The sequence below is a fragment of the Lepisma saccharinum genome, chromosome 1 (genome assembly GCF_977018435.1).
Source record: "Lepisma saccharinum chromosome 1, izLepSacc3.1, whole genome shotgun sequence".
Classification (NCBI taxonomy): Eukaryota; Metazoa; Arthropoda; class Insecta; order Zygentoma; family Lepismatidae; genus Lepisma; species Lepisma saccharinum.
In genome coordinates this window covers 122,136,292-122,148,956 of record NC_139229.1, presented here as the reverse complement: position 1 = coordinate 122,148,956, position 12,665 = coordinate 122,136,292, and the positions used below count along the sequence as shown (strand labels likewise).

The following is a 12,665-nucleotide window of genomic DNA, read 5'->3' as shown; positions in this document are numbered from 1 at the left end:
TGATGAATCTGGCACACTCTAGCGGCGGCAGAAAATGGAACTACTAGAAACACCTGCAATACAAAAAAAAAAAAATCAACTTTACTCAAATAATCTACTTTGTTACTTGATAGTGCTAACATTTTGACAATAAATTTTTCAAAGTGGGTCCGGAGTTTATGTACACACTGTATATAATCAATATTGTGAACACTTTTAATTGTTACAATTTTCAAGCATTGGTTTTGAAACAGGAATTATATGATTGCTTTTTATAAGGTTCTACAGCTGCCAACAAAATATCGTAATTCATCCACCCAAGTTTTCTTCCTTTTAGATTAAGATTTTCCAAGTGAAATTTAGATTTGAAATATATATACTGTATATATTTTTCTTTCCCAGGTGGTTCCTTTGCCATCCACGGAAGAATTACAGCAACACACGGCACTACCTAGCGTAGTATCTCCTTCAGATCACCTTGCTTTGATTGCTGATCTCAGCTGGAAAGCAAATACTGCAACAGATGCTTCAGATTGAATTTTGTGCATGGAAAGAGACACTTGGTATGATACTTGTTTTAGACTGGGTTACATTGAAATAGAAAATAAAATAATTGTAATAACAATAAACACCCACTCTGGAGCCTATATTTTTTCTTTTTTTTTAACTACATGGATTAATTCATAATTGGGAAAAGAGAGATGCGGTAGTATATAAATACGGAGAAACTAGTACTCACTTTTATCTGCGAAGCTGTGAGGGCAGTGTGCCATAAAATTCAAAAGGTTCGAGTCAAACACACTGCCCACATGCTCATAGACACCAAAATCAAGGAAACGCATGCCATAATGCACTTCCCGCACGAACTAAACATCGATAGCGGGCAAGCGCACCACACTTGGATTCCACTACTACAGCAGTTATTGCCCGGAAATAGCAGACGATGCACCAAGACGCACGCCAAGCAACAGCGCAGCAAGTTCCAACGAGGATGGTGGCAGTGGCCACTGAAATTAATCGAAAAAGAAGAAAAAACAGTTTCGCGGATAAAAGTGAGTACTAGTTTCTCCGTATTTACATGGATTAAGATCTACAGTTGGGTAAAATAAATCACAGTAAATGTTATATTTTTGTTGGGACTAGGAAGGTTAAATGTATAATATGGGAATATGTCAAATCATTGTTCCACTTTGAGTGTACATACAGTTGCCCATATTATTGTTTTTTACACACAATATTTCACAGTTGCTATACATTTTCAAAGTATTTAAATTTTTGCAAACAATATCTAATTTGAACAAACATGCAGGTCATTTGGCAACTATTAATAAAGGTAAAGTTCCCATGCATAAAGCACCATGCCATGAAGGCACAGTTAGGGGATGTGATGGTAGAGCCCCACACATTCTCAATCTCAGCAACTGTTAATAGAGAAATAAATCCAGCCATTCAGTATTTGATACAGAAAATTCAGCCAAATTTACATGTAACAAAATTGTTTAAAATTTTAAATGTCTAGAAATTACATCACTAATACAATAAAAAAAATGCCATGACTAACCAACTCATGACCAAAATTAACCTCATAACTGCTGTGCAATCTTGACGAATTCAATTGCTGTCACCTTGTAATCAAGGGCACCTGGGTTTGATCCTTGGATGCACATTGCACAGTGGTTCGGATCCAACTTTAAACTGTAGATTCATTCCTGTTAACCTATCTGAGCAGTGTCGAACATACCTTGTAGCCAGTGAAACGCACGCTACCCTTGTCTAGGATGGGTGGTCAGCTGGAAGTGAGAATTTTTGTCAAAATAGTGAGTGTGAAATAAAAACATAGTGTGTCATGCATATATGCATATGCTTATAGTGTTGAAATATGAGGGGATGGTGAGTGTTTTGTAGCTCCTGCTAGCCCCTCTTTCAATCTGATTGTTCGCCACTGTATCTGAGATTTCAGTGGACTTGAACACACACTGTAAGTTGTCATTATCTAATGAAATGAACATTGAAGAGAACTGGAACTGGTCATCTTCATTTGGTCACATGGTGTGTGTGAAATACTTTTTTTGGGAAATTTTTTGTCAAAAGAAGGATAGGATTATTGTATTTAGTATTGTTGCAAATAAGGTATAAGGATAAAATTCTACATGCTTGATCTGTCAAAACTTGCTGTCACTACATTCTTTGCTGCGTAGGAAACAAAGTTTGGTAGAACTTGGATTTCTTCCAGAAGTATTTTTTTATATAATTTTATTTTGCATATTTTTTTAAAGCTAAAGTTCATAAAGTAGAGTCCGAAAATAACATGATAAAAGTGTTCTAATATAAGTTAATTTCATAAACTTAACCTCTTCATTCAGCACCCTTTTAAGAGGTGCTGCCAACCAGCTTTGCATTGAAGCGTAACGAACCTTAAAGTTCGTGGGATCTTAAAAGTATCTAGCAGGTTAACCAGTTAGCTGATGGGGTGATGTAAACTACTCATCATTCATCCTCTTGATGAGACCACTCGTCATTGACATGACGAGTTATTGCTTGGCATGCGAAAGGTACAAATTACACAAAAGGAATTAAACTACTGAAAAGACAATGGCAACTCGTTGGATTTTGTGAACCGTTGAACCTGTATCATGGCTGGGTGTAGGATAATTACCTGTCTAACTGAAGTCTCTGAGCTGGATGAAAATAGCGAAGTCCTCTGTAAGCTTCTAACTTGTTGACCAAAGCGTGCTTCCACTATCGACCTCCTGTCTTGCTGACCTCCTCTCTCTACCAACTCAATTCCCAAAGTCCAGCCACTTCCCAGCTTGTCTCACCTCTATATTCCCTGGCCATCGAGCTCTTCCTCGACGCCGAATCGTGTTTATTATAATTGCTACCATGCAAACCGCTGACACCAAACCCAGAAGTATTACCTGCTTCCTGAATACTCAGGAGGTTTGCGTGGCACAACACAATGCATTGTAAACATGCCTAAGAGGCTTGAGACAGCTGAGAAAAAAAAGTGAATGCCCTGGTCAACATGAAGCGTTCAGAGAGACTTAATAAAATAAACATACAATCCTAGGGATTGATACGTTCGCGCCTTCTAGGAAAATTTTCTCCTTTGAAAATTTAAAAGTCAAATCGCAAAGCTTGACATGACTCAGGTTCGCTAATTCCATATATTTTCTTAAAAAACCCAAATATACAAAAGAAATACACCATAACATAACTTTCCCTTGTTTGCCGTAGCCTGAAGGAAAAATATTTTTATTCCCTAAACTTTATAATGAATAATACCCTTAATACTAACAAATTCGTATGTTTATACGATGTAAAAAACAATAATATATACTATTATAGGACTAGAAATCACAAAAGTTCGTGTCGTTAAGCGAAAAACTCTTAATGTACCACATTTGTGCGTACGTACTGTTTATTATGTATAATTGCTCATCCATTTGCTCCTAGTCAAGAGTCTGTGATGCCTCGCCACGCGGTAACGACTCTGTGTGTTCCGCGAAGCCAACGGCTGGAGCGGAGCGTCTTTGCAAGATAGAACGGAATTCACAATGTTTGTTTATATTGCCGCTCGATATAAACTCTTTAAAACAAAAAATACCTTAAAAAGGTGCACAAGTAAGTACACGTAAGTAAGCATGTAAAACATTGTCACATCTCACTGTTTTGTCCGTGTAAAAACCTGATCATATCAAAAGTGCGTATGTTTTACGAACTACGTAGCACTGCACTCCTAACATCGCCAAATATATAAACTTGCATGGCTGTGTTGCACATTCCAATGTATTATTATACAATATTCAAATGCATATAGTGAGTTACACTGAAAACTGTCGCTGGTAAAACTTAATTATAGCATTCAATTTTCTTTTCTACATTAAACTGTACACTGTATACATATATCTGGCTTGGTGATTACCTTTGTATGACTGCACACAAAAATTATTAATCTTGCAAGTAACACAACTATGTGCTTGAGTTATAAATATCAAAAACAATGTTCTGCGAACAAATGTGTCGCTTTGAATATTCCATGTTGGTGAGAAGAAGAAAAAATATAACGATAATAACTGCATGCGACAAACATATGCATAAAATATTGGCACTAAAGCATGCTTTCTAAAATGTTCGAAAGTGCTATAATTATGTTATTTGTATTGCTTGCATGTCCGTTTATTATTCAAAGTGCAAAATTTCATCGTAAAAAAAATTATGCACTAATTGATGCTAACACTGGTCACTTGACGCCACTGGTGCTTGTCGCTTCCTTGTAGTATAATGTAAACTTGAATGCATATGAAACTGGTTCTCATGCATGGCACAAAACTGAAAATGTATATAAGGGCTATGGAAAAGTATTGTTTCCCATAATGCATGTTAAATAACCAAATAGATACACATGATAGGAGCTCGCATGTGTATGTGTAGAAACACTGTAGCACAATTCTGTAATTATTGTTTGTGACCAGAACTGCTGTTTGTAGAATGTATGTTTTCTCTGCTTCCTCTTCTTTCTGGATTGCTTGTCGTCTTGACTGCATTGGGGCAATGTAAAAATGTAGTAAATTACCCGTAGAACTTGGGAGATGGGGAAAAGTTGTTGTTTGAACTGCAGTGTGGAGGGAAATTGTATCTAGCTCCATCACTAGGTGTTGTTGATAATGTGCAGTCCGCTATACTGGGAAATGTATGGTTGACTACATCCTTCCTGTAAGGTAGTCTCCGTGTAGTAATAAGTAGAAATGTCTGCATGTCTCCCTCAAATTGGTGGTGACGAGTCTCTTCTTGAAATAGTACTTAAAATATCTGCATGTCTCCCTCGTAGAATATTAATCAGTCTTTCTGCCTGGTAATAGACTGCCTGCGGATGTCCGTCACGAAAAATGCCCATGGATGGTGTAGGCATTGCTTGTCCATGGTGCTCCGTATAGACAGGTTAGGTTAAAAGGAAAAATTATGACAAAGAAAGGAAATTGTAATAGGATGGGTATATATAATTCAAGTATGCATGTACACAAAACCAACTAATTTCCACTGCCTTTTCTTTAAAATCAAATTAAATTGTCTCATCAAAATAAAATAAATTAAATAAATAAATAAAATAATTGCCATAACTCTTTGAAAATAAATAAGGAAAATTTAAATAAAATATCCAACCGTAATTTAAAATATTAATGTCCATGATTAATGTGTTGCCTTAACCTATTAATTATTACTGCGCTGCTCTAATAATTTATTGTCAGTAATAGACTTCACTTCAAAACTACAAAATGTAAAATTCTTAACCAAAAATAAGTGTTGCAAGCATGTTCTAAATTCTGTTGAAAATTATAAAAAAATTATTATGGTGTGAACCCTTAAAATAAATAAATAAAATTTGTGTTGCGCAAAGCAAGCTATTAGTGTCATTAAGAGGTTGCTTTGACAAGCCTCTAATGGCCTCCTAATAAACAATAGGCCGGTGCAATTTGCCGTGGTTCATAAATATGCAATGTAAAACAAAATATTCAGTAAAAGCTACTTCTGACTTTTGTTGAAACTCCAGGTGGTAACAAATATAGCATCAGGGAATTAAAAAGGTGAAATTCAAATTTGAAACACAATAAAAATAATAAAACTTTCTCAATTTCAAATTTTCTTTAAACAAAAGAAATTTAACCACTCAAAACTTCTTGAGTCCGCCGTATACCTCAAATCACTTGGTCGTGTAAACAGACCTGCCGCGGAAAAGTATACTTGACTCACATAAGAATGGTGTGTCAATTCCTTAGGTATGTTTAAACAAAATAAATAGAGAATAGTTATGCACTATATTAAAATATAAATACAAATTACTAATATTACCTACTGTACTAACATTAACATGAAGTTAATCAGTAAGAAGTAATGAATTTATTGCTGCCTTGTCGAATAAGGTGCAAATTGGGTAAGTGAGCTAAATTTCCTAATAATAAATATTAATAATAATAATTTCTCAAATTATAACATTTGTGGTAAACCACATTGTTTAAATTTGGAAAGGCTAACGATGCCGTGGCGACTTTTGCTGCACATGCCTGTGCCAATCACCGAGGCTTAGCCTGGCATGTTGCTAATAATCTTGATTACTCTAAGTGCATAAAGTGCTAAAATTGCCCTTTTGTAGAAATTTCCTGATTTTATCAAAATTTCGTTTGACTTTATCCTGATTTTAATGAAAAAATGCGTCGATTTCCCAAAAAACTTACTTACTATAAATATCTCTATAAAAAACGGGAAAATTTTGCGAGAAAAACGCAAAAATTTGTCGTGTTGTTCCTTTTGTAAAATTATTGGTCGTGATTAGTCTGAAGTGCATAAATGCGACGTTTTACGGAAAAATTTATCTATATAGAACAAAATATCCCTAACATTGGTTACATGAACTTCTATCGTAAAAATCAAATTCTGATGGCTATATGCGTAACTAAGCTGATTCCCTAAAATTTTACTGAACGAACGCCACTAACTCAAAAAAAAATATGCAACGCTTATGGTAAGTGTTTTCCGAGCTTCCAGCGTGTTCAAAGTACTCGGAAGAGAGCTTGAGTGCAGAAAAGGAATTCGCTGATACTAGACATTCTAAATTGTGCAAGGTTGCATTTGTGGTCGCTGGACGTAACTGAAAATTTCTCTATGGCGACAACGAAAGCTCTTGCAAGTTCGCTGCCGTGCTCGGCGACTTCGGGTACGTTCGGGTGCCGTCGGAGAGGTGGAGGGGAAAAGGTCGCTGCTTCGAGCAGCGAGCAAAGGAACGGAGGAAGAAAAATGCAACGCCATGATTCGCTGATACATTGAATGACGCGTAACTGTTTACAAAACTTTAAATTACTACGAACAAAGTCTAGTAAGCGCTGCGGGAGTTCGAAATAAAGTCAAGGACTTTGAAATGACGTAATAAATTGGATGGAAAGAGAGAAAACTTCGTTGCACTTGCGACAGCGTGTTACTAGAACACTTCCGTACTGGTAAAATAACAACAGTTGGGAAGCTGTTAGCAAACTAAATGACTAATAAAACCTTGCATAAGGTACAATAAAACGTAAAAAATGAATTATACTTAAAATTTGAATCGTAATTAATATAAAATTCTAGTCGAACATGAAGTCGTAGAAAATATGGTCTGTAAACGATACAACAGGTTCGGGAACCTGAAAATTTGGCTTACTTTCTGCTATTAAAGTAACACTTGAAACTTTCTCGATTTTTACGGGTGACTGATTAGCAAATGACTCTTTAATTTTTACAACTGGCTGAACACAGGATGAAATAGGCAATTCACTTTCCATTTTGCGACTGTTTTGAACAAAATTAGGACCCTTGCTTACGGCAAATTTTTGAACTCTATCTTTAACGGATAAAATATTCTTCGGCACATCTATACTGTCGTCTTTAGTGACTAAACTATTTCTGGATAAATCTTGAACTTCTTGTTGTACCCTAGGTTGAATAATAATGGACTGAGGGAGTGGAGGGGGAATTGGCGGGTGACTCGTTTTTAATGATACCACTTCAACAATCGGTGCAACATCGTCGTAAACCTGATCAATGGGCGGTGAATCATTATTAAGTTTGCTTAACGGTAATTCGTTGGTACACTCATGGTCATAAGTAATAGATTTCTTGCGCTGACATTGAAAATAACAGATTATGAAAATTATAAAAATACTAATAATAAATGTTGTTAATAATAAAATTGTAATTATATTATAAGGATAGTCAAAGGACTTGTTCAACAGATAAATAAAATTAGAAGCTTTTACGTATGGAAGAAATCCGTTTAAAATAACTAAAATCGCAATGATTTTCATGTTGCTTAGGCAATCAAAACAAACAGTTCTTCAAAGCTAATACGTACTTTAAGCCTGCCTAGTCTAAGTAGTAAATATTTTAACTCAACTTTTAATTAGTTCTGACTCTAGGCTCAAATTATCTGCGTAATTTATTTATTTAATATAATTTATTTATTCTCTAAATTTATTAGCACTGTTTAACTTATCTTATTTTAAATTTTACTGCAAACTTATTTAATTTCAGGTGTTAACCTTATGTTTAAATACTTAAAATTAAACGAACTGTACTAAGGTACAAGGTAAAGAAAAATTGAGTCTGATTTACTCCTGACTACCTGAAATAAAATAATAATTATTATTTATGCGATCTTTAAATGCATTAAAATACTAACATCACTAAAACTTGAAGAATCTTTAATTCTCTCTACTCATTCTAAAATATGCTTAGCATATTATTGTGGCAAAGCTTTAAACTAAAACCGTTGTGGTTTAATCATTATCATTCTGCGATGGCAGAATGGATTTCCAGGATTATCGGTAGCTATCCAATATCCGAAGGAAAATACTTGTTAGTGGAGCGCAATAAAATCTTGACGTCGACGTCTACATATTCATATAATATAAATATTCTCATAACTGGCGCTTAAAAATAAACTTTGCTAATATAATCATATACCTTCTTCTGAAGAGTAACTATAAAATTCTAGTGATGTATTCGCTGAGCTAGTATTGTTACATACTGCAAAAAACTTTTGTGCCTAAAGCACTTTATTAAATAATAAGTCTGCTTTTAATTGTTAATATTATTAGTGCTATTTTATTATAAATTATTATTATGTCACGCGAGTGGATTTAAAATATTAGACCTGTTTCACTTTAATAAATGCCGTAACTTGGAGCAAACTTGCAATATTTATATTTAAGATTTCAAAACAATCTGCATTTTAAAGTTTTTAACATTCGAAGCTACAACGTGCTAAGGATAAATATTCAACTGTCAAACGAAACAATGTTTCGGACAGGAAAAAAAAATATATAAATATAAACTAACAATAAAATCTCGTTAATATGTGAGAAACGTCCACGCCGTGTAATGCTCTCATAATTCTCTTCTAGTTATTCAAAATAAGTTGGCTGTGCCTAACTTTGCTTAAAGCATATAAGTACATGTATATATGTGTACGGATTCATTCATTCTCGTCACTACTGCTTACCTGTGAACGGACATCTCTCGTCACTGCAGCCTAATAATACATCTATTACTTCTCAACTAGAACTTTTAATTAATCGGGCGGTTTATACCCTAAATCACGGTACAAACCTTGTACATGCGTGTCGAGGAATATAATTGGCGTTTCGTTTCTTTACATATTAACATGAATTAAAATTTTCAGGCAATGCATGCGTAAGTTAAGGTAACGTAAGGCAAGTGACTATCTCGTATAAACTTGACTATCTCCTTAATCTAAGCTCCCTTCATGAGGTGCTAGGAGACTTCAGTCATTAAGAATATAAATGAGTGGTCCTCGGGGCCTTATTCGTTCCCAAAACTATATATGTATAAAAATGTGATATCCTCGTTGCAATAATCTTAGCAGTTATAGTTCAAGCATTCTAAATCATTTACAAGTTACGGTCAGTTTTAAACCAAATTTAAATTAAACTTTTTAGAAATTTCAATTAATAATAATAATAATAACAATAGATTGACTCAAACAAGCATACTCTGTGCCATGACTCGTAAAAATGCACATAGTGCTGATTGACTCTGACTCGGTGGCACTAATTTATTTTCCTCATTCATAAATAACTTTAAAATCCACTTTTAATCCACGTTGTTAATTAATTAAAATATTAAGGGTAAAATCGTTTACTGTTCACTGTAGCTTACTGCATCCTCATAACCAACGTTGTAATAATTTTCGTATTCAAAATCATATAAAAAAAATTCTAAAATCACTGTCAATGCAAGAAATCTTCAAATCTAAATGCCTTTCCCTTATTCCTTATTTAAAATTCTGGATGGTAAAATTTTCTCAGGTGGGAATTTGTCATAACCATGGTACCGGGTTCGTGAGTGAACCACAGAGCTACCAGGAGCAGATTGATAGGGAAACGTCCACAGACGTCCCTGGCCGACCGCATTTCTGGCAAAAATGTGGCTGCCTGAAACCCGACATCGAACCTTCCGCCACGCGGAATGCCGGACGCTCCTGATACAAAAGCGCCAGCCCGACGCGGGTAACCGCGACGGAGCTAGGGCGCAGTTCCTCCGCATTCTTACATTTCGCTGATTACCGACCCAGACTCGAAGTCGATAAATTTCATCGCATTCATCCTCATGTTAGACTAAACATCTATCATGGCATATATAAATTCTTGTCCCCCCCATTAATGCAAAGAAAAAACTTTAAGCCCTATGTATTTTCAAAAATAATTTTGGCAAGGACATACCAAAAAAAAACTAAACTAATGAGCAAAATTTTGGGGTGGGTAATGAACTAGCACTCCACTACGTGTCAAAATTTGGGGTGGGGAATAATTCTAAACTGGTTACAAACTTTTTTCTCATCGCATTTCCGAAAAAATGCATGAGAAGCCCTAGCAAATCCACCACGTGTCAAAATTTTGGGTGGGGTTTAAATTTAAACTGGTTGTTGAAACCTCTTTTCTCATCGCATTTCCGAAAAAATGGATGAAAGCCCTAAGCACCTCCATCCACGTGTCATTCTATAGAATGAAGGGATCTGAACCAGTTAATTGATGGGGTGATGTAAACTACTCATCATTCATCCTCTTGATGAGACCACTCGTCATTGACATGACGAGTTATTGCTTGGCATGCGAAAGGTACAAATTACACAAAAGGAATTAAACTACTGAAAAGACAATGGCAACTCGTTGGATTTTGTGAACCGTTGAACCTGTATCATGGCTGGGTGTAGGATAATTACCTGTCTAACTGAAGTCTCTGAGCTGGATGAAAATAGCGAAGTCCTCTGTAAGCTTCTAACTTGTTGACCAAAGCGTGCTTCCACTATCGACCTCCTGTCTTGCTGACCTCCTCTCTCTACCAACTCAATTCCCAAAGTCCAGCCACTTCCCAGCTTGTCTCACCTCTATATTCCCTGGCCATCGAGCTCTTCCTCGATGCCGAATCGCCGAATCGTGTTTATTATAATTGTTACCATGCAAACCGCTGACACCAAACCCAGAAGTATTACCTGCTTCCTGAATACTCAGGAGGTTTGCATGGCACAACACAATGCATTGTAAACATGCCTAAGAGGCTTGAGACAGCTGAGAAAAACAAGTGAATGCCCTGGTCAACATGAAGCGTTCAGAGAGACTTAATAAAATAAACATACAATCCTAGGGATTGATACGGAAGAATCAGAAAAAATTCAAGAGGTACAGTTAAATAAATTGTAACCAATGTAATGAACAGTACTCAAAAGATGTATTTCAACCATTATCTCCATGCTGATAATTCACTTATTTCATTTTATCCTACTAAAGAGGGGATGAAAGAGGAACATTAATTTTTACATTGATATCTTGCCATTCGGTGCTGATAATCCAATTTATTTGGCCATCACATAGGATCTAGATGAGGTAAAATGCAGGGTGGCCCATAAGTCAGTTGAAGGAAATGCATTATTAATATAAACAGGATCATCTTCACTTAGGCCTTGCACTAAAGTTGCTTAAACAACTTTTTCTTCATTCTTTGTAGGCTGTTCTGAGATCCTTTTCATGTTGATTTTGTTTGCGACTCTACAAGGCATGCACTACAACTTATATATTTTCTTCTGTAGTGAGAGATATAGGCCTGCCTGAGTGAAGAAATACGCTCCTGACACAGTCCCTTCAGACCTTTTATTCAGCTTGTGAATACCTTGTTGAGATGGAGGTACAGTGTTTGGAAAATGTTTCACAAATAAGTCAACAATATCATTGTAGAATTATTTATCTTGTAGTTTGCAGGTAACACATTTTTTTTTTATAAAACATTCAAAATCTGACCAAGGCACAATTTATTGTAGAAAAGATTTTATACACTAAAACGTAACCTTTCCACCCTCTAACAGGGTCTTCTTCAGACAAAGGTTCACAATTATTTGATCTTTTTTTTATGTTACATTTCACGAGGACACATGTAATATAAAAATTGTGTTTATATGCTTGGAACAACTGTAAACTTTAAGAGAATTTATTCCACAATGCAAGCAATACACACATAGTGCCCATTCTGAAAGTCTCGTGAGGTTCGTTATGCTGTCCCAAAAGTCGCTTTCTGTGCGTTTTGTGCAAGAACGAGATTCACCAAACGCACGGGCCAGGATACTGTTTTGTTCGGTGAGAATCGTCTGCTACTTGCAGACAACGTTTGTGCATGATGGCTTCAAACTGCACTAGTTCAGAAAATGTATTATAATTTTAACAGAGAGCAATATGAAGCAACATGCACAAGATGAGTGTGCCTTAACTATTCTTACAATGTGATTAATATGAATGACAGCGTCCTCAGTAGAGTTTATTGCTGCCAGGACATGCCTTCCACTGGACGCCATGAGGAAGCTTTCTCTGAACAAAACACTGCACCTGCACTTTTGTCTAGAGCGTCCCATAAGTTTGTAAAATAACTGTTTTCACCAGGTACACGAGCCCAGTTATGTTCGTTGAATTTGTTTGTTCTGGTAAGATTTTCGGAACACACCCATATAAGATAAAAATTGTAATTGTGGTCATGTTGCTACATTAAATTATTGACATAGAATTTGAATTGAAACAGAAAAAAGTTTATTTTGTGTGTATTATAAATACACAGTAACTGTACACACACATGAAAATAAAACAATGGTTATA

At 35.6% G+C, this 12,665-nt stretch overlaps 1 protein-coding gene across 3 annotated transcripts in view; it reads left to right on the top strand.

Annotated features, from left to right (window-relative positions):
* Positions 1-626, top strand: part of LOC146000477 (2',5'-phosphodiesterase 12) — a 39,542-nt gene extending 38,916 nt beyond the window's left edge. For all 3 annotated transcript variants that reach the window (XM_083138155.1, XM_083138164.1, XM_083138175.1), the window contains one exon: positions 382-626. In XM_083138155.1, coding sequence (XP_082994281.1) covers positions 382-516 — 135 coding nt within the window. In that variant the 3' untranslated portion in view covers positions 517-626. The remainder of the gene's footprint in view (positions 1-381) is intronic.
* The last annotated feature ends 12,039 nt before the right edge of the window (positions 627-12,665 follow it).